General features: G+C 41.6%; 1 protein-coding gene across 6 annotated transcripts in view; it reads right to left on the minus strand.

Annotated features, from left to right (window-relative positions):
* LOC139452702 (Kv channel-interacting protein 4-like) overlaps positions 1-27,394 on the minus strand; it is a 483,175-nt gene that overhangs the window by 429,273 nt on the left and 26,508 nt on the right. Inside the window, exon 1 of one of the 6 annotated variants that reach the window (XM_071234263.1) lies at positions 17,558-17,591. The exons of 3 other annotated variants lie outside the window; for them this stretch is intronic. In XM_071234263.1, the coding sequence (XP_071090364.1) occupies positions 17,558-17,579 (22 nt within the window). In that variant the 5' untranslated portion in view covers positions 17,580-17,591. Of the gene's footprint in view, positions 1-7,002; positions 7,071-17,557; positions 17,592-27,394 lie in introns of those variants that run through there. 2 more of the 6 variants (XM_071234270.1, XM_071234261.1) reach the window with 2 other exon arrangements.

Here is a 27,394-nt window from a genome sequence, read left to right on the forward strand (position 1 = left end):
CCATGTGCTGTCATCGAAGCCCTACGAAGACGTACTTTGATGTGAAAAGCTATATTGTCATGCACCTCACTAGCGCAGTTGTTGTAGTATATCTATATAGTTATGCAAAAAAATATGTAAAGTGCACCTTTAAAGTGTGACCTGTCTGATCGTGTGTCAAGACCTATCAAAAACTGGTTTACCTGGTCCTAACTTGATTAATTACAGGTCATATTACTAGAATGTACTCACCCACTCACTCACTCAGTGCATATACAACATGTACTTGCACATTCTAGAAGGGAAAAGATTTGTTTGATGGTACAACTGATCAAGTTGTTCTGTAAGTAAGAAGATCAAGTGTTGCATAAAGAAAGATGAGACACACTTGCACAGTGTGCTCCTCATCAGCTATATCAACAAGCATGGGGCACCTACTCTGCCCTGGAATCCCCACAAGGAAACAAGCATGGGGTTGTGGAGATATATTCTGCCCTGGAATCCCCACAAGGAAACAAGCATGGGGTCATTGAGATCCATTCTGCCCTGGAATCCCCACACGGAAACAAGCATGGGGTTGTGGAGATCTATTCTGCCCTGGAATCCCCACAAGGAAACAAGCATGGGGTTCTGGAGGTCTATTCTGCCCTGGAATCCCCACAAGGAAACAAGCCTGGGGTCATTGAGATCCATTCTGCCCTGGAATCCCCACAAGGAAACAAGCATGGGGTTGTGGAGGTCTATTCTGCCCTGGAATCCCCATGCAGACTCCCCAAGATGATGTAGACTGAACTCAGCTTTAACAGTCCACCTACAACTGATCCAAAGTTAAATAAGCCAAAATAGCAGTGAAAACACATGAGCCCCAAAACACCAAGCTGAGCTGCTCCAGGTCAAATACACAACAGTTCCGACTATTTCTGGTGTAAGCAGCTGACACTACACTCATGTACACCGCAGCCACAGACACCAACAGCCAGGCACCTGTGTCATCGAGCACTCATCCACCATTCAAATTTCTAACCAATCACTTTTGATACAAAACACCACTGAACAGATGATAAACCTATTGACAACAAAAGTTGGTACATTCAGCCAGGAAGATTTAACTGATGTGTAACAGTTGACCTAAATTGATTCCTCAAGCAAACAGCTGCATCTGAAAATTCTAGATTGTACATGTTTACTAGCCACCTAGCTACCAAGTATTTATAGACAATATAAATACTCTAGTACTCTCCAGTTCTTTAGAACATGTCTTCACAGAATACGTATGTCAGTTTTGTATATGTTATTTCAATTGACCTATATATCCCATGTCTTGAAAAAGTCTTACAGAGTGTTCTCAAGGTCAGAGGAGAAATGTTCTAACTGTGACTAAATGTAGTTCCATGACGAACTTGTGAGTGAGTGAGTGAGTGAGGGAGTAGTGAGTGTGGCATACAAATCTTTTAGTTGCAGTATCCCAGCAACATGATAATATGTGGTCACAGATTAACTGTAGTCATAACTGTTTTTAGTAGCATTGAATGTTGACCATAACTTTCTGTGCAACCATGTGTAATGTTATCACAAAAGTATTCAAAAAATAAATAATTCAATCAGCAACATTTTACAGTTGCTGTCTGTTGAACAATCCGAGCAGCAATATAAGCAGCAATATTTCTATTGTTTGTTTCTGTTGAAAATCCGAAAAGCAACCTTTTACAGTTGGTGTCTGTTGAACAATACAATCAGACCTTTTTACAATTGGTGTTCATTGATCAGAACAATTTACAGCTGGTGTCTGTTGAACAATCCGAACAAAATTTTAAAATTTGGTGTCTGTTGAACAACCAACATGTTTCTTTAACATGATAACCCAAATAAACTGGATCAAAGAAACCGCACTTGAGCAGATACTAGTACCTGGATAAGTGCAGTATATAATATAATATCACATAAAAATGACCCTGCACTTCACCATGGTAGTGATATGGTATCAATCAGAACCGGTCGGAACAGGCAATCGGTATAATTAACAGGAGAGCCATCAAGGAAGCCAATATACACTGCAGCTGAGAATTGGCAACAACACAATATTTGCTCATCACTCCAGATTACCCATAAAATATTGGCAAATACGAGCACCATATATCACCTGCCAGTAAACACTAGCAAATTCAGTGTCAGTGCCATATGTTGGATGCAGCATACTTGCTGCAAACTCAGCAGGACTTGGGGAACAGGGCACCATCGGCGTTCTCATTGCTGGCCCCTCTCAACATGTCGGTAATGTCAGCAGGACCTGGAGAACATGGCACCATCGGTGCTCTCATTGCTGGCCTCTCTGAGGCATGTTGGAAATGTCAGCAGGACTTGGATAACAGGACACCATCGGCGCTCTCATCGCTGGCCTCTCTGGACATGTCGGTAATGTCAGCAGGACCTGGAGAACAGGGCACCATCAGCGCTCTCATTGCTGGCCTCTCTGGACATGTCAGTAATGTCAGCAAGATCTGAAGAACAGGGCACCATCAGCGCTCTCATTGCTGGCCTCTCTGGACATGTCGGTAATGTCAGCAAGATCTGAAGAACAGGGCACCATCGGTGCTCTCATTGCTGGCCTCTCTGGACATGTCGGTTATGTCAGAAAGATCTGAAGAACAGGGCACCATCGGTGCTCTCATTGCTGGCCCCTTTCAACATGTCGGTAATGTCAGCAGGACCTGGAGAACAGGGCACCATCGGTGCTCTCATTGGTGGCCTCTCTCGACATGTCGGTTATGTCAGCAGGACTTGGGGAACAGGGCACCATCGGCGTTCTCATTGCTGGCCCCTCTCAACATGTCGGTAATGTCAGCAGGACCTGGAGAACAGGGCACCATCAGCGCTCTCATTGCTGGCCTCTCTGGACATGTCGGTAATGTCAGCAAGATCTGAAGAACAGGGCACCATCGGTGCTCTCATTGCTGGCCTCTCTGGACATGTCGGTTATGTCAGAAAGACCTGGAGAACAGGACACCATCGGCGCTCTCATTGCTGGCCTCTCTGAGGTATGTCGGAAATGTCAGCAGGACCTGGAGAACAGGGCACCATCGGTGCTCTCATTGGTGGCCTCTCTCGACATGTCGGTTATGTCAGCAGGACTTGGGGAACAGGGCACCATCAGCGCTCTCATTGCTGGCCTCTCTGGACATGTCGGTAATGTCAGCAGGACCTGGAGAACAGGGCACCATCAGCGCTCTCATTGCTGGCCTCTCTGAGGTATGTCGGAAATGTCAGCAGGACCTGGAGAACAGGGCACCATCAGCGCTCTCATTGCTGCCCCTCTGAGGTATGTTGGAAATGTTGGCAGGAAGTGGAGAACAGGGCACCATCAGCGCTCTCACTGCTGGCCCCTCTGAGGTATGTTAGAAATGTTGGCAGGACCTGGAGAACAGGGCACCATCAGCGCTCTCATTGGTGGCCTCTCTCGACATGTCGGTAATGTCAGCATGACCTGGAGAACAGGGCACCATTGGCGCTCTCATTGCTGGCCTCTATGGACATGTCGGTTATGTCAGCAGGACTTGGGGAACAGGACACCATCGGCGCTCTCATTGCTGGCCTCTCTGAGGCATGTTGGAAATGTCAGCAGGACCTGGAGAACACAGCACCATCGGCGCTCTCATTGCTGGCCTCTCTGGACATGTCGGTTATGTCAGCAGGACCTGAAGAACATGGCACCATCAGCGCTCTCATTGCTGGCCTCTCTTGACATGTCGGAAATGTCAGCAGGACCTAGAGAACAGGGCACCATCAGTGCTCTCATTGCTGGCCTCTCTGGACATGTCGGAAATGTCAGCAGGACCTGGAGAACAGGGCACCATCAGCGCTCTCATTGCTGGCCTCTCTGGACATGTCGGAAATGTCAGCAGGACCTGGAGAACAGGGCACCATCAGCGCTCTCATTGCTGGCCTCTCTCGACATGTTGGTTATGTCAGCAGGACCTGGAGAACAGGGCACCATCAGCGCTTTCATTGGTGGCCTCTCTTGACATATCGGTAATGTCAGCAAGATCTGAAGAACAGGGCACCATCGGTGCTCTCATTGCTGGTGTCTCTGGACATGTCGGTTATGTCAGAAAGACCTGGAGAACAGGACACCATCGGCGTTCTCATTGCTGGCCTCTCTGAGGTATGTCGGTAATGTCAGCAGGACCTGGAGAACAGGGCACCATCGGCGCTTTCATTGCTGGCCTCTCTGGACATGTTGGTTATGTTGTGAGAGTGAGTGAGATGGGTCTAACATCGCTTTGTACAGTATTCAGTTTTATCACAGTGTGTCAACTTAATGTTTATGTGGGGCAAAACATGAAGTGATGCAGATCTCAGACATTTACCACCTTGGTGAAACTCACGAACACGGTTAGGGAGTGGACCATCCTAGAAATATCATTGTGTTGAACCGTGATTTGAACCCACAATCATAGGTTTCTGGCGTGCCCAAGGGATGCATTTACAAATTACAGTGCCATGTAATACATGGTTGCAGGAAGTTCCCGTCCTTAATTCAACCCTTAATTTGTCTGTTAACTTATGCTCCTCATGTTGCAAACACACCTTTTTAGGGGATCCTACTGGGATTTGAAGCTAGGACCTTCAGCGGTACACTTTGATGCTATGTAACAGTTAAAATATAACGTGATAAAACTGTCACAGTACCGCATGGAAACATTTACAGCTATATACACAAAAGCTTTTGAACATGACCTCTTAAAACAATTAATGGACTGCAGTGGAACATTTAATAATGCTGCATCATAAACTCTGAATAAGGACCAGAGGGGTAAACTACACTGAAAACTGACACGGATATCTATTTGCCTGTGGACAGAAGCGTTGTTTCGAAAATGCTCTCACAATACGATCAGTATAGTGCAGCAAACATGCATAATGACATATCACTATAGTCCAAATAATGAGTGAGTGAGTGAGTATGGTTTTACGCCGCTTTTAGCAATATCCAGCAATATCACGGCGGGGGACACCAGAAATGGGCTTCACACATTGTACCCATGTCGGGAATCAAACCCGGGTCATCGGCGTGACGAGCGAACGCTTTAACCACTAGGCAACCCGACCGCCCCATAGTCCAAATAAAGACAAAGGTCAACCGGATGAAAAGTTTAAAATTGACATGCATTTGTCTGTGTATCCACAAGCATCTCTTAGAACTTGAACTCACATTACTATGTGTGTGGAGTTCAGCAAAATGTTGGATGAATTATATCAGTCTAAACACAAACAATCACACCGGGAGTCAGCGTCCTTATTCTGTGGAGTGACACACAACACAAAACTATTAAGTAGAGACTATTAACTATTAAGTGGATTTTGTTTGTTTGTTTCTTATATAATGCCACACACATCAATATTCCAGCTATGTGACGGTGGTCTGTAAATAATCGAGTCTGGACCAGACAATCCAGTGATTGACATCATGAGCATCGATCTACACAATTTGGACATAATGAGTGAGTGAGTGAGCTTGGTTTAACGCCGCTTTTTACATTATTCCAGTTATATATCACGGCGTGTCAGCTTAATGTGGGAGGAAAGCCCGAAGTGATTCAGGTCTTAGACGTTTAACACTTCGGTGAAACCCATGCGCACGGGTATGGTGCTGACAAACCTAGAAACATAATCGGGGCGAACCGGGATTCGAACCCACAATCATAGGTTTCTGGCGTGCCCAAGGGACGCAACTCTGCACAGCGAATCACGGCTCCTTAGACGACTGGGCCAGCCCCCCTGGACATAATGACATGCATCAACCAAGTCAGTGAGCCTGACCACCCAATCCAATTAGTTGCCTCAGATGACAAGCATAGTTGCCTCTTACGACAAGCGTGGGATGCTGAAGACCTATTCTAACCTGGATCTTCATGGGTAACTTTGAATGATATTTCCGTCATATCAATATAAGCTTCAATTGGAGTGATTCAGGTCGTTAATGTTTTCCGCTTTTAGGAAATCCTCAAGCACATTATGCGCTGAAAAACCAAAGTTAACTATTTGGTCGGAATCTGGGATCAATGATTAAGATCAACATATCCTGTGATGACTAAGGGATATAACTCTGCACGTCACACTGCTGCAAATTAAAAAATAACTCATACACTCAACTTTGTTTCTTGACATCCACATGACACACAATTTTAATTGACAACTGCACTTGACTTTGATTCACTTAACTGCCCAAATCATCCATTTTCATTCAATCAAATCCCTTCATTTTGACAATAAAAATAATAGCAACACAATCTTAACAAGTTGTCTTGAAGTGTATCACCTCATTTGAACATTTAACCAAAAAATCACCAAAATCTTGACATTGATCTTTTCCAGTTATCACCTACTTTCGACAAAATCTGAGTGACATACTTCAGAATATCCCCTACACCTGACCCACTTAGCTACTGTGCCTGGGTGTGGAGCACCTCCTGCAGAGTCCCAGAACAGACGGCTGGAATCACCAATAACCATGTATTGATTTCAACACAATACCTGCATATGGAGAACCACAGCGGGATAATACACCTGGCTGGAACGTTTCAGCATGCACCCAATCTACGACTTTACCAAGCGTTATTTAATAGCCATCAACTAAAGAGGTGTTCCTCTGAAACCATGAAGATTAATGCCCAAATCCACACTGAATGTTTTCAAGATAAAAAACATAACAATAAAAACATTCTCTTCAGTAATTTACACTATCTGACCTCAATGTTATTGACTTTCAAACCATAGTTAAATAATATTGGTTTGTTTTCTTTCCTATTCAGACTGATAGATCCAAACACAAACACAAACAAAACTAACACAGCTGCATGAAGCAATCATAACAACAACTCCACAAGCACAAATAATGACTTACGAAAAATAACAGTGATAAAATGGCCTTAGATCATGCAAGTGTGAAGTCCGAGATGCTACTTCCCTACACAGATTTGCATGGTGTAAGAACATGCCTGCATCAGCTAGCCAGGAAGCGCCTACCTGAACTGGTGCCACTGTAAGACATGCTGGCAGGTATATATCCTCTGTGATGTGCGTATCAACTGAGCGGGATATACGAGGTATAGCACCGTGTGGTATGTAAAGAGGTACACAATAGTCCGCAGGCCCCAGCGCTGTCTCTGCACCTCTCTCCGACACCAATAATAACACACAAGAATGTCCTAATGAAACGTAATTGTGCTGGAATGTTTTAAGTACTGCAACAATCACAACTGTTGGTTAAGTCAGCCTAGTGGGGTGCAGTAACCAAAAGCTAATGTTTTCATGGTATTGTTACATTAATATAACAGTTTTCATACTGTCTTTTTTCACCAAGGACTCCTTGCTAACTCATCTTTGAAATGAAGCATGAACTACATTTGACTTTAAGACGCATTATCAAATTAACCAAAAGCTACTTTTCTCCTCAAATATAATCAATCACTTTTCTTTTCTATACACAAGCTGAAATCAGTCCAGATAAAGGCCAATGAACAGCATGCCTCCCATGTTTCTAATTCCATAAATGGGTAAATCTATCAAATCTTGTTTACAAGTTTGGTTCAACAGGCATCTGGTATGACTGCTGTTTAATGAATGGCTGATAAGCTTGTGATTAGCATATAGTGACATTATCAGTGAGTGTTGTAATTACACCAGACAGGCAGATAGCGACTATTCTCACCGGAGAGGGCATGTATTCTCCAAAGGGAATCTTCCCTTGTCTGTTTAGTGTTGTGTCAGTGTTGCAAATGTTGTAAAACATGGTGATAATGCACCAACATTTGATCCCATCTTGTCCCCATTATACAGTAATTAGAAAATAGTCCCTGCTTGTGTAATACATGAAATATAGCATCCCAGTCAACCAGTAACAGCAACCATATCAGCTCAGTCTTGTTTAGAGAAATGCAGTGATAATAGTATGCCTTGTTGGAGTATTGTGTTATATAGATGTCTTGTTGGAGTGGTACAGCAAATATAAGCCCTGTTGAAGTAATTCAGAGAAATATAAGCAATGCTGGATTAATATAACAAATATAAACTGTGTTGGAGTGAGTAACACATGAAATATAAGCCATGTTGGAGTAATAGAGCAAATATAAGCCCTGCTGGAGTAATGCAGCAAATATATGCCCTTCTGGAGAAATAGAGCAAATATATGCCCTGCTGGAGTAATGCAGTAGATCTATGCCCTGCTGGAGTAATGCAGTAGATCTATGCCCTGCTGGAGTAATGCAGCAAATATATGCCCTGCTGGAGTAATGCAGTAGATCTATGCCCTGCTGGAGTAATGCAGTAGATCTATGCCCTGCTGGAGTAATACAGCAAATATATGCCCTGTTAGGAGTAATACAGTAAATATATGCCCTGCTGGAGTAATGCAGTAGATCTATGCCCTGCTGGAGTAACACTGCAAATATAAGCTCTGCTGGAGTAATACAGGAAATATATGCCCTGCTGGAGTAATACAGTAGATCTATGCCCTGCTGGAGTAATACAGTAAATATATGCCCTGCTGGAGTAATGCAGTAGATCTATGCCCTGTTGGAGTAACACTGCAAATATAATCTCTGCTGCAGTAATACAGGAAATATATGCTCTGATGGCATAATACTGCAAACTTTGGACCCTTTTGGAAACGGAACAAATACATGCCCTGTTAAAGTAGTACAGCAAATTATGCCCCGTTGGAGTGACATGGAACAGATATCCACTGTCTGAGTAATACACTCACTGACTGCATTATTCAAGTTCCATGTTTAAAGAATATATATTCCTTGTTTGAGTAAAACATAAAAAATATATCCTGTTTGAAATATGTCAAGTATATGCCAATTTCATATCCTACTGGAGTTCATGAATATATATATATGAGAGCCAATTTCTGATGAAATGTAGACACAGCCTGATGTGTTGGATGTTGTCATTGGCTGATGAGATCAGAGGTTAAACACTGTAACAATTCAGTGTTCTATGTTAAGATTCCAAATAAGCCATTCAAATTGTCTCAGTTTTGTGACATACACACTATAGTACAATGGTAGGGTGCCAAAGAAGATGAACGAAGTGCACAGACATTTAATTAAATTGGGAGCACTAAGGCATTGTGGTAATGATGGATCGCCCCTTCCTGACTGGACTACTTTGATATCACTACTTGGCCAGCAACTTGAATAAGGATGAAAGGTTTTTCACTCTTCAGACACGTTTTCCTCATTGTCCCAACATTAATCTTCCCTTTAAACCCATGAGTAGGCTCCAAGACTCAGCTCTACAGGTTCCTTGTGAAACTTAATCGTAATTAATGTTCCTCAGATAATAGATATTTCACTACACAGAACTCATGAAGGCATCAATTCAGAAACATGGTCCATTTTAAAAATGGATCTTGTTTGATGAATCCAATAACAATCTTAAAGTATTCAGAAAAATTTCCAGATTTCAAGCTTAATCCATTAATCATGTTGAAGATTCACACTGGCATCCAAGCAGCAACCTCGCAAAGCTGATCCAAACAAACAACTAATCATTCACATCCAATCAAAAGCTTGTAAGTCCACGAAGAGCTGAGGTAGATGGGTTTGAGTGGACAATGATGCCCTGCTACTTCTCGGGGGAACAAAAGTCTACAACAAATCGGTGTGAAACCACAGCCAACCATTAGACTGACAGGGGTATGCACACAGACCAAGAAATGGGCTTCCATCTCCCATAAGCAATGAAAACCTTTGATCCAATTCTTGAGGTGGTAGCAAAAATGCAGTAATTATGAATGTACTCGCTTGACGTAACTATAGCCAGTGTAGGCTATAGTAATACAGTGTAACCATGGCAACTACAGAAAGTACTCTCTGCTAACATCTGCAATATAGTCAACAGAAAGGATTCAAAGTAAACATGCAGAAAACATGTTTCTCCAAGCAGCAATATTTCTCAAGCGCTATGGCAAAAGAAATTATCGCGATCTCATTATCTTGAATTGTAAATAAAAGTGGAGAAAAATTTCAAGCTTCTTTACAAATGTTATCTTAGTTTAGGCAGTTTTTCTTCACATTCGTTCTCCTTATTTAGTAACTCTGAGCAGCAATGAGTGAGCAGCAATCAAGGCAGATGTACAGCAAAAACCCTGTAAGATAGACATTCTCTTCACTATGAATATGATATGAGTTATCTGTTATTCAACCATTACATTGAAGAATAGTCGATTGGTCAATTATTGTTTGTTGTTTAACGCCATACTCAGCAATATTCCAGCTACATGCGGTCTGTAAATAATCGAGTCTGGACCAGATAATCCACTGATTGATATCATGAGCATCGATTCACGCAATTGGGACACTATGAGATGCATCAACCAAGTCTGCGAGTCTGACCACCCGATCCCGTTAGTCACCTCTTACGACAAGCATAATCGCCCTTTGTGGCCAGCATGGGTTACTGAAGACCTATTCTACCACGGATCTTCACAGGTCTCAATTGGTCAAAACATGATTAAAATGATCAAATTCCATGATACCTCTAAGCTGAAAACTGAAAACATTGATCCAAAGATTGCCTTCACATCAATGCACATTACAGGGTCTTCTGTTCGAAATTAAGATAAGGGGTATCAAATCTACAGAGAAACTATCAATGCACGTAACAACGGCTTCTGTTAAACCACTAGGTTCCAAGTTAAGATGAGAGGTATCAGATCTACAGTGAAATTACCTTAAACTTAAAACAAGTGGATTAAGTGCCAATATGGATTCTACCTGGGCGATAAAGTTTCATTGCCTAAGAATTATATATCCAAATAAAGGAGTTTGACATTTCACTATATCTATTGAATGCTGATGTTGATACTACCACTGTACCCATTAAGACCCAGCGTTGAATAGGTCTTCAGCAAACCATGCTTGCTGTAAGAGGCAGCTATGCATGTCCAAAGAGGGGACTAAAGGAATCGGGTGGTCAGGCTCGCTGCCTTGGTTGATGATGCATGTGTCCATATCACAATTACATTACAATTAAAGTGTTCGCTCATCATGACAAAGACCTGGGTTCGATTCCCGACATGGGTAAAATGTGTGATGCCCATTTCTGGTGTCTCCTGCCATAATTTTGCTGGAATACTGCCAAAAGCGGCATAAAACCAAATTCACTCAATCACTCACTCACTCACTCACTGATGTGGGAGAAAAGCCTGAGTGAAGCATGGTATGACAGACCAAGAAACAATCATGGCAGACTGGATTTAACATCCACAATAAAATACGTCTTGCACATTGAAGAGAGATAACTCTGCATAGCAATTTGCAAAACACTTTAGACGACTGTTCCACCCATGCCCCCAGATCCTTGTTGAGCTAAGTACCCTGACATGACAGGTAATGACACAAGGTATGCTGTTCATCAAACCAAGGTGAGCTACAGCACTGACCCAGCAATGACCTCAAATAGTCTGTAATCAGATCATGGTGTTCCTGTCCTAACAAAGTGCTCTGTCAGGCTGTAGAATGAAAACAGCATGTGTAGGCAGTAGGCATTAAGACCAGAGTCTCCAGTGACAGCAGTCTGAGGTACAAGCAGCAGGTATTACTGAACAAATACATCACTTGTAACTTCAGTCTCTTAACACTTCTGCAATCACTTCCATGCTGAGATGGAACATTTTCACATGGAGACACAGGCTGCAGAAGGATGATGTAAACATTCTGAGGTTCTTATCAGGTGCCTTCAGAGTGAGTGAGTGAGTGAGTGAGTGAGTATGGTTTTATGTCGCTTTTAGCAATATTCCAGCAATATCACGGCGGGGGACACCAGAAATGGGCTTCACACATAGTACCAATGTGGGGAATCGAAACCCGGTTTTCGGCGTGACGAGCAAACGTTTTTAACCACTAAGCTACCCCACCGACCCATGCCTTCAGAAGGGGTACGTGTAGTGATGTGTCCTTTCAGACTGCAGGTGAGCCCTGAAGAGGAATATGTTACCATGTATTCCAGCAGGTGCCCTCAGAAGCTGCCCTCAAAGCAGTATATGTAATCATGTGTTCTTGCAGACAGGTGCCCCCAGAAGAGGTATAAGTAACCTTGTGTCTTTCAGACAGTCGGGGCCCTAAATAGGTGCCCCCAGAAGAGGTATACGTAACCTTGTGTCTTTCAGACAGTCGGGGCCCTAAATCGGTGCCTCCAGAAGAGGTATAAGTAACCTTGTGTCTTTCAGACAATAGGGGCCCTAAATAGGTGCCCCCAGAAGATGTATAAGTAACCTTGTGTCTTTCAGACAATAGGGGCCCTAAATAGGTGCCCCCAGAAGAGGTATACGTAACCTTGTGTCTTTCAGACAGTCGGGGCCCTAAATAGGTGCCCCCAGAAGAGGTATAAGTAACCTTGTGTCTTTCAGACAGTAGGGGCCCTAAATAGGTGCCTCCAGAAGAGGTATAAGTAACCTTGTGTCTTTCAGACAGTAGGGGCCCTAAATAGGTGCCCCCAGAAGATGTATAAGTAACCTTGTGTCTTTCAGACAGTAGGGGCCCTAAATAGGTGCCCCCAGAAGAGGTATAAGTAACCTTGTGTCTTTCGGACAGTAGGGGCCCTAAATAGGTGCCCCCAGAACAGGTATAAGTAACCTCGTGTCTTTCAGACAGTAGGGGCCCTACATAGGTGCCCCCAGAAGAGGTATAAGTAACCTTGTGTCTTTCAGACAGTAGGGGCCCAAATAGGTGCCCCCAGAAGATGTATAAGTAACCTTGTGTCTTTCAGACAGTAGGGGCCCTAAATAGGTGCCCCCAGAAGAGGTATAAGTAATCATGTGTCCTTGTCGTCAGAAGATATATGTAACTATGCATTCTCTCACAGTAGGTGCCATCAGAAGAAGCATATGTAACCATGCGTCCTTGCAGCACAACATGTGCCCTCAAAAGTAGGATATGTAAACATGCCACCTTGCAGATAACAGGTGCCCCCAGAAAGGGCATATGTAACGATGTGTCTTTTCAGATACCATGTGTCGTATCCAAAGTTAAGACACATTGGGTGTTGGGGACCATGGTTGTCTATTGAGACACCTGTCCTCCTTAAGACACCTGGAAACTGTGAGTGTAGGGTAGACGGACACCTGGTACCACTAATATTTGACACATTAACTGTCCAAATAGCAGGTGTTATCTTCAGGATTTAGACACAAAGCACCATAGCATGAAGACAGTAACTTATCAATACCATTATTAAAGGGGGACAACTTTAGTGAACTCTCAGTCAAACATTTGACATCTTGTGTGGGACGGTTGATTACGAGAACGAGACACATCATCATCCATATTGCAAACGCTTTCAAGGAGCTTTGTAAGGTACATTGTAAACCTAATCAATATTTGGTCGATGAACAAGTATGTAGTAAACACACATCTGGCCAGGTGAAGATCCTGTCCACGATCTATACACATACACTGTTCATGTCAAATACAGCCTAAAGCATTCCACCCATGTGAAAGTGACTCCTCCTGTCGGACTTCTCCATAGCCCTGTGTTTCCCCTTGTTTTCAAGGTAAACCATCCAAAATTAGCTTTTTCTGTAATTGGCTGACATGACAGCTGCCTTTATTGATGTACCTACAAATTGCCTGCTTGTTATATATCAAGTGTTGCCCGTTTAGCCCTAACAGAACATTATTTATGCGTTTCAGAAGCCTTTACTCCTTTCCTGGCGTTGCTGCTCAATGTTAAGAAATCAGATTAAACATGCACAGTTGCTGGCAAGTTTACACAATCTGAAGACTAGAAGATAAAAAAATGTGAACATCGCGTATTGCCCTGATCTAAAGATCCTCAGACTTGCGTAACTTGCTGGATCAGATTAACTGTCAATATTTAGTTTGGTTTAATGCTTACAAAAAGAAATACAAAAAAGACCAAATGTAATTTATACACTTTAATATCAGACTTTCTGCCAACACTGAGGGTTTCACAGCGCCTACATAAACATGTTTACAGTAACCCAAAATAGACTTTTTTGAGTGAATGAGTGAGTGAGTGTTTGTTGTTTGTTTGTTTGTTGTTTAACGCCGCACTCAGCAATATTCCAGCTATATGAGGGCGGTCTGTAAATAATCGAGTCTGGACCAGACAATCCAGTGATTGACAGCATGAACATCGATCCATGCAATTGGGATCGATGACATGTATCAACCAAGTCAGCGAGCCTGACCCCCCGATCCTGTTAGTGAGTGAGTGAGTGAGTGATACATGTCTTTTTATGGAATAATAATTTTATTTCAGTCACAGAATGGGCTAGTTCGGAGATTCACATCCATGCATGAACACACCTTAAGACAGCAATTTCCAGAATATTGTATTTAATTGTAAAACCTTAGACAGACTATTACGCATATTGATTGATACGAAACTTGTTCAGAGTGCCACCCAGTGGGATTATCTCCCCTGATGAACATGATTCACACGAATGGATAAATCATCAATGCCAGAGAATAACCTGTCTCAAGTATCTTCAAAACAGATTCCATTGGGTTTGAAATAGCGGTAAATATTAAATGGAAAGGATCACTGCAAAATCAGTGATGACTCCAGGTGTTCATAAATACCAGGATTGAGTGAGTGCGTGAGTTGAGTTTTACTCCACTTTTAGCAATGTTCCAGCAAAATCATGACAGGGTCACCAGAAATGGGTTTCACACATTGTACCCATTTGGGGAATTGAACCGAAGCCATGGGTATTACAAGCGAACACTGTAACCATAAGGCTATCCCATTGTCAAAAATCACTCTCCAGAAAACACTTTCTTACTTTCAAACCTACATATCAGTTTTCTTCTCAAATTAATGACAGCCATTTATTCATTTTAATGATAATATTTTGGTAAAGGACCTGAATGTGATTGGTCAATCAATATCAAATGCAGCCAAACATGAATGTTTTCAAAAACAACAAGGGGCGGTGGGTTAGCCTAGTGGTGGAAGTGTTCTCCCATCACACTAAAAGCCTGGGTTTGATTCATAACATGGGTACAATGAGTGAAAAACCATATCTGGTGTCCTCGTTGGCAAAATGCCAAACTCTCTCATACATACTCAAAATATCTCTCTCTCGGTCCCTCGGTCCCTCTCTCCCACACACCCACACCCACACACCCACACCCACCCACACCCACACACCCGACCACCCACCCACACCCACACACCCGACCACCCACCCACACACCCGACCACCCACCCACCCACCCGACCACCCACACACACACACATACACACACACCCTCCCTCCTCTCTCTCTCAGAGAGAGAGAGAGAGAGAGATTTTCTAAAACGACTGACAAACATATCGAGCCAACCACACAGAGAGCAACATTTCCATTCCATGGAGCAGAGCACACTGATGGGTTCCTGCCACACACAATGTGCTCTCTTTATAATATACTTAGTTATAGAGCACGCGGTATTTATCTGACATTACAAAACCAATATTTCAACCAGTTGAGTGAAATAAATCGGGGACATGTCAGTCCGCCTGAATGACGTGATAGTTTTCAGAGTAGATCAAGAACACCATGCCCTCAGAAAATACATCATACAAGGACAGACTGGTCCTTCATTTATGAGTGCTATCATTGTGGACGGATGGACATATCCCAGTATCCCCCCACCAACTGTTGCCATAGCAGCAAAATGTAGTCCGTATATTTCTTATCACAACATGAGCTATTGATATTTCCACAAAGTTCTGACAGTGAAAACAATTTATATCCAACAATCAATTAAACGACATCAAAAAGTTTTGAGAAAAGACCACCAGTTCAAATATCTATATCAGTAAATGATACCAAATAGTTATCAAGAATTAATATTAGAACAACACCAACTCAATTCCGTGTATCCTGAATGCAGAACATATGGGAAAACAAGTACAGATGACGTAAGCCTGCACAATTGATCCAATAGTATTGACAGCTCAACAATCAATAAACTCCTATACTATAAACATGATTATGTGTAAATACTGACAACCCACAACAAATACCAATACATCAGTATTGATACTTCATCAATGAATAGCCATAGCTCGCGTGCAAGAATTGACATCTGATCAATGAATAAATGCGCCCTCATTCCTTATCCAATGGAGATCACACCAATTTCTAAACAATCCATCACTTTGTGAACAAATATACATTCACATAATAAAAACTATCAGACCGTTATGTTTTTCATAATGTGCTTATCAGAATTGGTACACGTTCTATCAAACAAGTACCATTATATAGAAAGCATTAACTCAGTTCAATGGTAGTATCACCACTGTTCCAGCCTGATGCCTGACAGTGAATGGAACAGCAAGTGATTCAGCCACTGAGACTGTGGATACAATGGCCACCACCTTCGGTCAACCAACAGTCGACATTGGCCACAGTTGATACAGAGAGTGTTCACAAACTAGAGCTTTAATTAGGAATAATTTACATTGAGCAGTTACAAATCGATAATATTGTTGCAGGGAAGTTTACACAGAAAGATTTATGCTTGTTGGCAATAATTACAAGCCTCTATCATCTGAATGACTTGTTAATCAATCTTTATTAGCCTATAGAAAATGTTAATTGCCAAAAACTGTCAAGTCAGCATTTTTTTCTGTAAATGCATTGGTGTGTGTTTTTATATTTCAATGAATATCTCTTTCATTTTTAGCTTAAGTAGAACTTTCAGACAAGAATGTGCAGTGTGTGCCACTTGGGTAGTTTTGTTATATGACAAGGACAACAGCAGTTCAAATGAATATAAATAGACATCCATCAACATTAATATATCATCTTTGTATATAAATAAAGGGGCAAAACTCTTTCCAAGTATCATGAGCATGTGTTTCTAAATCACTATGAAACAGTGATATACAGTCAAGTCTCATTAATCTGACACTCATTAATCCGCCAATCAGCTTTATCCGACACTAATGATGGGAACCGCACTCCAACTCCAACATACCTAATTTGCATGTAATACATGTATATTCTGTATCTTAATATACCTAGTGTTACCCAAAAGCCTAACTTAGTTCCCACATGTTCAAACTAAACCGAGATTATGAACCATCATCAGATGAAGACCTTAAACCATAAGATAAAGAAACCATCATCACATTAAACATATACACTAAACTACAGTCATAACAAACTCAAAGGGACCACTAATTTTAGGATGTAATAACCGTAGTTTGTTTTAAGCATTTATACAGCATATATACAACAAATGGCCAGGACCAAAATATAAGTTCATTATATCAGTCAGTTCTTCATAAGCGTGTTCATTATAAACGTAGTTTACTGTACTGTCTTTATCCCACAATGCAAATAGGAGACATGTCTGTGGTTTGACCCACTTCCTGTGGCACCAAGGACGACCAATGTTCTTCTTTCTCCAGGCCACAGTAACAAGGAGTTGTCAACAATATATTACCACATACCTTCAACCCGCAACTTGTGACCAGATGAACCTGTCACAAATCTAGTAATCTAGTTTAAATTAACATCTAGAAGAAACTAAGACTAGAAAGGACCTACCAGCATATTCGCCTTCTTCCATGATGGCAACTAACAGAACATGACACTAAAAAAAGCCTGAATGCTTTCACCAAATGTATAGTGGCTGAACCCTGCCAAGTAGGATGAATGACAACTAAAACAGACGAGCACATCATTACCAGGACGGGAAGTGCCACAACATACCACCAACAATACCAGTACCAACGTCTACATAGTGGGCCACCACAGAAATAGCATGGCACTGAGCACCCAGGTACAAGTACTAAAGGCTTTTGCGCCATGGTGGTTACTACAAGACTGATTCCTGGACCTCACTATGTTCACGTCAAGGAGATTACCTTCCCAGGGGATATATGTTATCCATACCGCCTGTTGCCCCAGATGGTACTGATTTAGGGGTAACTTTGTACAACAAAGTTGTCGTATGGGACATTGTTGCAATGCAATGTGGAATAATTGTGTTATAACATGTGAGAAAGCTTATGAAGATCCTATAGGTGCTGTATCTGTTTGATGATAAGTAAATGGAGGACTTGTTTGTGAAGAGGATGCTCAGGGACGCCATATGTCTGTGTGAGGAGCAAGGTGATTCCTAGAACACCATCTTGGCTTGTGGTGTGAGGGTTCTGCCAACCATGTCTATTGTGTTACACACTAACAGTGTATAGATTAGATACAAGGACGGACCACCATGCAAGACACACTTGGGATACACTTGTGTTTTCTCCATCAACATTCGTCTTCAAAATTCAACAAACAATCTCTGTTTGTTTATTATTTTGACTAAACATGAGTAGCAACAGCACCGTGAAAGTGCCATGTTTCATCCTGATGTAGCGGAGATGTGATATTCACTTGGAATCAACCGAGTATTGCCTAATACATGATGCTCCTGAAGATTTAGTTCCTCGCAGAGCTTTTTAATTTTATCAGGCTTGTCTCAAGTGATATGATATACTACCCAAAGAAGTTTCATGCCATGACAGATTACAGTAACATGAAAGAGTAACGTCTTTAATGTCGCTTGAGTAGTAATTTTGTAAATGATGAAAAAGCACGGAACAGACCAATGTATTTCAGTCAATATGAATGTCTTTTCCATACCATTTAGCATTTGAACATAATGACAAACATTGTTTCAAATTTATCTCCCAACTGTGGTATAACATGGTATTCACTACGTCTCTGAGTGGCACGTCATGAACAATCTCAGACAGCATGCCATGGCAATTATACAGCACAGACCTGCAATCAGTAAGTACAACAAACCTATTGTACTGACTACAAAGTATTGCTCTGTCTGGAGAGAGCAGAGCAGTCTGTAACCCTAGTTCTACTGATGAGATCAAAAGTGATATATGTAATGGTGCTCCACCTACAATCTATCAAATATACTGCTTGAGAACAAGTTAGACTCACAACAGTTTGGCAAGGACTGACAAAGTAACATTTCTTATATATCATACTTGTATCCACTTAAGAAAATTAATATGTGTGTGATTATCATAGAGGGACTATAATTGTGTTGCTAGCCAACTTGAGCCCAGAATGTCTATATTTGTTAAAGGGATGCTACTTGATGTATATGGATACAGAACATTGGAGTTAACAGACAAGAAAAGTGAACTGTGAATGACTTGAATCAAATGTGCAAGGTCTTCCAATTGGCTTGAGACTATTGTCCCCATAAGTCTTATCCTCATAACAAAAACACCCAAAATATACAAAAACCAAATTTATCTTACATCCATATTCTTTAAAATCCCTCTTTCGACAAGAAGTTAATATTGCAATATTTTCCAAAGAAGTTCACTTTGAATATAATCTTCATCAGAAAAATTCAATCACATAAAAAATGGACGTTATGACAAGTAATTTAAAGAAGTGTTTAAATGTAATAGCTATGTATGAAAAACAACATTTTTATAACATTTAATTAAGATTGAATCTATAGGTACACCCTTGTGGCTAATCTTAATCATGTTCTAATAATACAAACAGTTGTGAAAGCAATATGGTTCATGTTTTCGTCAACCGAGTATTCATACTCTCTTACTGCCTCAACATTTTCTGTTTTGCGAGAGTCTTACTGTTCGACATGTTTTCACTATTTTGCAAATCACATGTAAAATGGATTACTCCGAAAGTGAGAGTCAATATTTTCCTGGCAGCTATCTAAATACTCCACCGCGGTTCCCAGAACGATCATAATAAATACCTGCAACAGATCAAGCCATATTTTCTCAGTAAGCCATGTAAAACAAATATTGTGATTGCACAAACACGAATTACATGATGACGAGTGAGTGAGTGAGTGAGTGAGTGAGTGAGTGAGTGAGTGAGTGAGTGAGTGGGTGGGTGTGCTGCAAACACAAGATCAACAACAACCTTTTTTTAAAGTTCTAAGCAGCAACTTGCTGCACAAGTTACAGTGTTTGACACTGACCTAAATTTGTCAGTGGTTCAAAGGACAAGCCTATGAAAAATACTCCTGGTCATGTTCGATCTCTACTAGATACAATGGTGCTAACTGCAGATTCTCATGTTCATACACCAATTGAGCATGTGTAATTAGAATGAGTGAGTGAGTGAGTTGGGTTTAACGCTGCTTTTAACAGTATTCCAGTTATATCACAGCGTGTCAGCTTAATGTGGGAGGAAAGCCCCAAGTGATGCAGGTCACAGACGTTTAACACTTCGGTGAAACCCACGAGCACGGGTATGGTGCTGTCAACCCTAGAAACATAATCGGGGCAAACTGGGATTCGAACCCACGATTATATGTTTCTGGCGTGCCCAAGGAACGCTACTCTGCACAGTGAATCACGGCTTGTTAGACGACTAGGCCATCTGTGCCCCCTGTACTTAGAATGAGAAACCAGTCAGGAAGGTAACCACTGTACCACACAGGGCTCTTTGGGTTGCTGATTTTAGGGTTTAGGTTTAAATAGCCGATTTCAAAAGTTGTAAAACTAAACTAAGATCGAAGATCTAAGATCCCCAAAATAACACTAGACCACCGGACCAGCATCTATTTAATTTTACTTGTCCGCAAGGAAATATACTAGACTTGGACCAGCAGACCAGTGTTCGTATCCAACATGTTACTACACAGTTTCTTCAGCCCTACCCAATAATACACCCAAAACTTTGGCCACGCTTTCTGAATCTTAGGCCACACAATTTTTATTTTTCGTTTCACCATGAAATTAAAAAGTTTGGCCTTATGTTTCACAGATTTATTGCAGCTTGTCTACACAACGGCGGGCAAAATGAAAACAAAAATTTATTTATTTATTTATTTATTTATTTATTTGAAAGTAATTCTGCTGTCGGAGATATGTATCACTGGTTGGTGTGGCTGTTCACTGTTGATGTTACCACACATGAAACAAGCACACACAAGCAACCATTTCTGCCACAATTATGTCAAAAAGCAGCAATATTCATTGGGGAATTTCATTAGCTTCAGGAAATTATGGACTATGTTTAAGAAAACAAATAATACCTTCCAATCAACACAAATTTTGAAATCCAAACCTATCTGGTCCTGAAAATGTTCAATGGTATCTGCAGGATATATCAGGATTGAAACAAATGGAAAATATGACACATTATGACAAACTAAATGTTGATCAGTTCCAATACTACCTGATCTTCCCTGTGGGCATGCTGCAGCACAAGAGGCTCCCAGTGACCCATGCTTGTTGACATGAGTGGGAGGTTTAACATCATTCTGAACAGTATTTCAGTTGTATGACTGAGTGTAAGCTTAATGTGGAATACTTGTTATATAACAGTGTCAGCTTGATGTGGGAGTATTTCAGTTATATCACAGAGTCAGCTTGATGTGGGAGTATTTCAGTTATATCACAGAGTCAGCTTGATGTGGGAGTATTTCAGTTATATCACAGAGTCAGCTTGATGTGGGAGTATTTCTGTTATATTACAGTGCCAGCTTGATGTGGGAATATTTCAGTTATATCACAGTGTCAGCTTGATGTGGGAGTATTTCAGTTATATCAGAGCATGTCAGCTTAATGTGGGAGTATTTCAGTTATATCACATTGTCAGCTTGATGTGGGAGTATTTCAGTTATATCACAGAGTCAGCTTGATGTGGGAGTATTTCAGTTATATTACAGTGCCAGCTTGATGTGGGAATATTTCAGTTATATCACAGTGTCAGCTTGATGTGGGAGTATTTCAGTTATATCACAGAGTCAGCTTGATGTGGGAGTATTTCAGTTATATCAGAGTGTGTCAGCTTGATGTGGGAGTATTTCAGTTATATCACAGTGTCAGCTTGATAAGGGAGTATTTCAGTTATATCACAGTGTCAGCTTGATAAGGGAGTATTTCAGTTATATCACAGTGTAAGCTTGATGTGGGAGTATTTCAGTTATATCACAGTGTCACCTTGATAAGGGAGTATTTCAGTTAAATCACAGAGTCAGCTTGATGTGGGAGTATTTCAGTTATATCAGAGTGTGTCAGCTTGATGTGTGAGTATTTCAGTTATATCTTGCACAGCAGAGAAATGTCACTGACAAACCCAGACATAATCAGAGTGAATGTATGATTCAAACCCAAGGCAATGCAGAGTTGCTTCTCTTTGGGCTGCCAGATACATACTGTGTTTCTGGCAGGCCTAAGAGAGGCAACTCTGCATTGCTAATTGCCGCACCTGACAGCTGGGCCACGTATGTCCCCAGTTGACTTCAGTGGGCTCAGAGGGTAACAATGTGTTACATGGCTTTGTATGTCTCAATCATTGTTCCCAGATGGCATGGATGGGTACTAGCAACTATTGTTTTGCCTTGCCCAAACCTGGTTACAGCTTGAATATGCTGTCTGCAACCACAAACAAGACTCACTCACTCAATTACTCCCAATCCCACCCACTCACTCAGGCGTTCGGGTAGCTTGGTGGTTAAAGCTTTCGCTTGTCACACCGAAGACTTGGGTTCGATTCTCGACATGGGTACAATGTGTGAATCCCATTTGTGGTGTCCCCCACCGTGATATTGCTGGAATATTTCTAAAAGCGGCGTAAAACCAAACTCACTCACTCACAATCCCACCCACCCACCTACTCTACTCCATCAGATCGCAGGTACATTTGTAACATATATATATGAAACAATACATTAGACACAGCATGATGCCTATCATGTATTGTAACACTGAGTTTAACATTGCAGAGCACTTGTGCCTCAGTGCGTCGTTTCAGCATCTGTCATATGCGGCTGTGCATAAAAGCAGTAGGCAGGAAGCCGTGAGTTGGGCTAGGTCTAGCAGAGCATCTGACAAGATGCTACTTTCCCTATGACTTACTGCACTCCCACTGCAGCGTCAGGTAAACATATCTGCCAATAGGTGGGTAAATATTTACTACAAGTCAACCCGAGCACATGTGTCAGACAAACACAGAAACATGCCGAGGGAAGCACCAGTCATGCCGCCTGGTGGAACCAGAACATGAGACTGTGTTCAGTCTCTTCTTCATAAACAAGAAACAGGATAATCCAATATTATGGTAGTTTCATTTCACAGAAGGCATTTAATTAACAGAAAAAATATCATCCTTCATATTTCTACTGGAATCTTGGAATATCTGCAAGCATTTTATTGACAGAGACCGGTGAAGATCCGGGTTAGAATGGGGTAGAATGGGTCTTCAGCAACACATGCCTGCCCTAAAAGGCAACTATGCTTGTAAGAGGTGGTCAGGTAGTCAGGCTCGCATGTCATTGTATCTCAATTGCATGGATCAATGCTTAATGTATGTCAATCACAGGATTGTCTGGTCCAGACTTGATTATTTACAGACAGCTGTAATATAGCTGGAATATTGCGGCATTACATTACAAAGAAACAAAACAATTCTTTAAGTGTAAGCTGAATTGAAAATACAGGTTTGTCAGTGCATCATTATCAGACTGGCTGGCCCAGTCTTCCGAGGCTCTTTAAATCGCTGTGCAGAGTTGCGTCCCCTGGACACGCCAGAAACCAATGATCGTGAAATGAGCGCAAGACAGAGAAGAACAAGTACCATCTTCTAACATCTTTTGGTATGACGCAGCTGGGGATCAGTATATTTATTCAGTATACTAAGGGCTATTTGGTTCAAGGCTACGGTGTTGAATGAAGATGTCTGCCGAAATTCACGTTCAGAAGAGGCATTTTTATTGGGTCTTAATCTCAAGCTCATGACCGAGAGAAAGTCTGTGCTCTGTGATAACAGAGTTGGAGAGAGTTACAGTATTAAATAGTGCACATTCAAAACACATAGGTCAGGTCACCAACAAAGAGTGTAATGGTTCCATGTGCTTTTACACAAGTTAACCTTGCTCATTTGGTGAGTGAGTGGGTGAGTGAGTTGGGATTATGACTGCTTTGAACAGTATTCCAGTAGTGAGTGAGTGAGTTTGGTTTTACCCGGCTTTTAGCAATATTCCAGCAATGTCACGGCGGGGGACACCAGAAATGGGCTTCACACATTGTACCCATGTTGTGAATCGAACCCGGGTCTTCAGCGTGATGAGTGAACGCTTTAACCACGTGGCTACCCAACCGCCCCAGTATTCCAGTAATATCACGGCACGTCAGCTCACTGTGAAAGGAAAGGACCACTTCAGTGTAACTACAGTGTATGGTGCTGAAAAGCCTAGACACATAATGGGGGCGATGCAATCAGGGGATTGTGGTATGTGTTCACCACAACTGTCACTGTAGTGGACATTTTCACTACTTGACTGAGCAATGTTTTGCTCATATTTTGACAAGGTTACCAAGAATAAAGACACCATCATCCAGGGTTGGCGGCTGTCACAACCACTTGATCAACTGACCACATGACTACTTGATCACTTGACCACATGACTACACTTGACGTAGAACTTGATAAGGAATGTTCAATCCAGTGAACAATTACATCTGAATTCATGATCATAAGAGGTAAAGGAGAAGCAACATTTAGTTCATTCTTGTAGAGCTGGGACGGATGACTCGGGTCCTCGGGTAGGTCACTTGATATATTGTTTAAGGACAAAACTCACTATAGCTCAGTGGTTGCACTACAAGTCGCTAATGCTCGCATTTCTTTTCGACAAGGCACACATTCCTTTTGACTTGTATATGTTTGAGTAAAGATAAAGCTTCAGTCAACTTCAGTGATCTTCAGTGATCTTCAGTCATACGCATGATCTGATTGTCTCGTACATGTAACCAAATAGTTTTTGCCAGGGCTGCGGTAAAACAATTCCCAATCAGACATCATATATCAAGACCTACAGTGGGTACCCGGGTAGGGTCGGGTAATAGGAGGTCGGGTAACCGGGTAGTAAATTTGTACTCATCCCAGCCCTACAATTTTCACAGATCCAGCTTCTTTTGGGAAACTGTTTATTTTGAATTCCAAGATGCCTCTCACAAAATGTCCAAAATGCCTGTCAGGTGTTGGCGTTTTTCAGGAGACCCCGCTCAGTCTGGAATAAGCTGTCAGTATGCCAGAGCCTCCAGAACCCCGTGAATCTCCTGGGCCTCATCTCACTTCTTACTTTCACTGCCATCAGCTAGACGGAACTCATTTAATTGTGCCCTTCCCACGAGACAATCCACCCTAATTGTGTGGACCCTCTGGGACAAACATGCATGGCTCTCACGTTCCTCCCATCCTAGGCCTTCATTCAGTCTGTGTCTTGAACTATACATGCCAGGAATTCACTACAAAAAACCTGCATCCTCTCTTCCCATTTTCCTCATCGTTGAACGCTTTCCTTCTTCTACAACAATTCGAGAAACATAAAAATAATTTCTTTTGAAAGGGTACAAAAACACTGACTGAATTTACAGGAGAGACTTTTTCTTTCTCTTAAGTCAACCGATCCAAAATACAAATGTAGCAGAATGAAGGGGAAGTAATCCATCAAATGAATCAAATCAATCCACTAAAACATTCTTTTCTTCATTATTACCTGAGGCAAAAGACTCATCTGTTACAATAGTTAGTTCTCCATTGCAGAGAAGTAGGAAGACTTGTTCAAAAGTTTATCAGCATTTATGCCCCCCATTATCACATGACTGAGAGAGGACCAAGCCGCTCACTATCATCACAGGCTAATCCCTCCCATTTATGATCTTTGATATTCACCCACACTTCTCCTTTCTCCATATTGATTTCTGGTGTCTCCAGACTTAGGGTCGCCACCCTGTCTGCTCGCAAAGTCTCCCAAGTGAAAAAAAACTTAGCATTATCATATTTGCAAAATGATCAATAAAGATGGAATTTGTTTAGTGAAATGTTTTTGCCAGGAAAGAGAAAAAAACAATCATCACATGAATCTTGAAGAAGTCTGTGACTCTGATGGTTTAGTGTTGCCATGATGCTGTGGAAGAATCCATATACTGTTATTAAGACTGTAGATCCTTGTTGAAATGTCTGGGCTTGTGTGATGTTTCGTAACCCCCACAGACTTAGCTGTCTGAATTATTCAAGTTATTTCACGCTTTGTTAGTTAAGGGTTACAACATTGAATGCGTTAGTAAAGCTTTCAAAAAGTTTTATGGCAGACATGTGGAGCATATGTCTTCCAAATGTGTGTCCAGTGACCAAAATGATGTCCAATGCAATTTCCTATTTTGACTTGTTCGGGTGAACAACTGACTTGCCTTTGCATGTGTTTGTCATGAATGCATCGTCATGTAACCACTATAGTGATACAATAGGACAAATGGTGCTGACAAGCATAGAAAATAATCTGGTGATTCTGAACAAACCAGCAGATCCTGATGCATCAAAGGGACACAACTTTTCCAAAGTGTTGGCTCTTTCAAGACAACCTTAGTTTCAATTCTGAGAAACAATGTAAATTGCCACTGTACTAATCATGAAAACAGATGTATCAATGCTTGAGGAGTTAAACATGAGTTTCTGAAAACCTTGACTACCATAACATGCATAAGTAGTTCGCATCAATTTGCTTCACCCTTGACCTTCAAAACTAGGTGGCCTGTTCACAGAGAACATTCTTTAAAAAACCTTCACAAAAAATAAAAACATCCGTCATTCATTGTCACACAATTCCCATGCGACACAACATTAGTCTGAGAACAGGAATAATGATGAAACTCACTATCAAGCAACTTGTCACAATGTAGAACATGCATCATAGGTGCTGGTAACTCTCTAGTCCCGAACAATGTTCATCTTTTGCTGACAGACCAGTGAAGATCCAGGGTAGAATGGGTCATCAGCAACCCATGCTTGTCTTAAGAGGCGACAATGCTTGCCGTAAAAGGCGGCAATGCTTGTCTTAAGAGGCGACAATGCTTGACTTAAGAGGCGACTAACGGGATCGGGTGGTCAGACTTGATGACTTGCTTGATGCATGACATCATATTCCAATTGCATGGGTCGATGTTCATGATGTCAATCACTGGATTGTGTGGTCCAGACTAGATTTACAGACCGCCATCATATAGCTGGAGTGCAGCATTAAATAACCAACAAACAAATCCTTTGTTGACAACAATATATACTACTCAAAAGAAGTCACAAAACACGTGCTTTTTTCATATGACTCCAGTAAGTCTGTGATGGCTGGTCGGTATTGCAACACAGCTTTTCATTTGTGGGTGTTCCTTAACTCGTTTTGAGTAGTATAGAATATAAGTCTAACCAGTAGCTGATACCACTTGAGCTATAACTCTGGACACGAGGTAACATCTGGCACACAAGAAGCCAGGGGCCTGATTCACAAAGTGTTCGTAGCGTTACGACCTGTCGTAACTTTACAGTTTATCATCGGCTTACAAATATCATAGTGCTACGAACGCTTTGTGGATAAGGAGT

The sequence above is a fragment of the Haliotis cracherodii genome, unplaced genomic scaffold (assembly GCF_022045235.1).
Source record: "Haliotis cracherodii isolate W230 unplaced genomic scaffold, xgHalCrac1.p SCAF_9, whole genome shotgun sequence".
NCBI lineage: Eukaryota > Metazoa > Mollusca > Gastropoda > Lepetellida > Haliotidae > Haliotis > Haliotis cracherodii.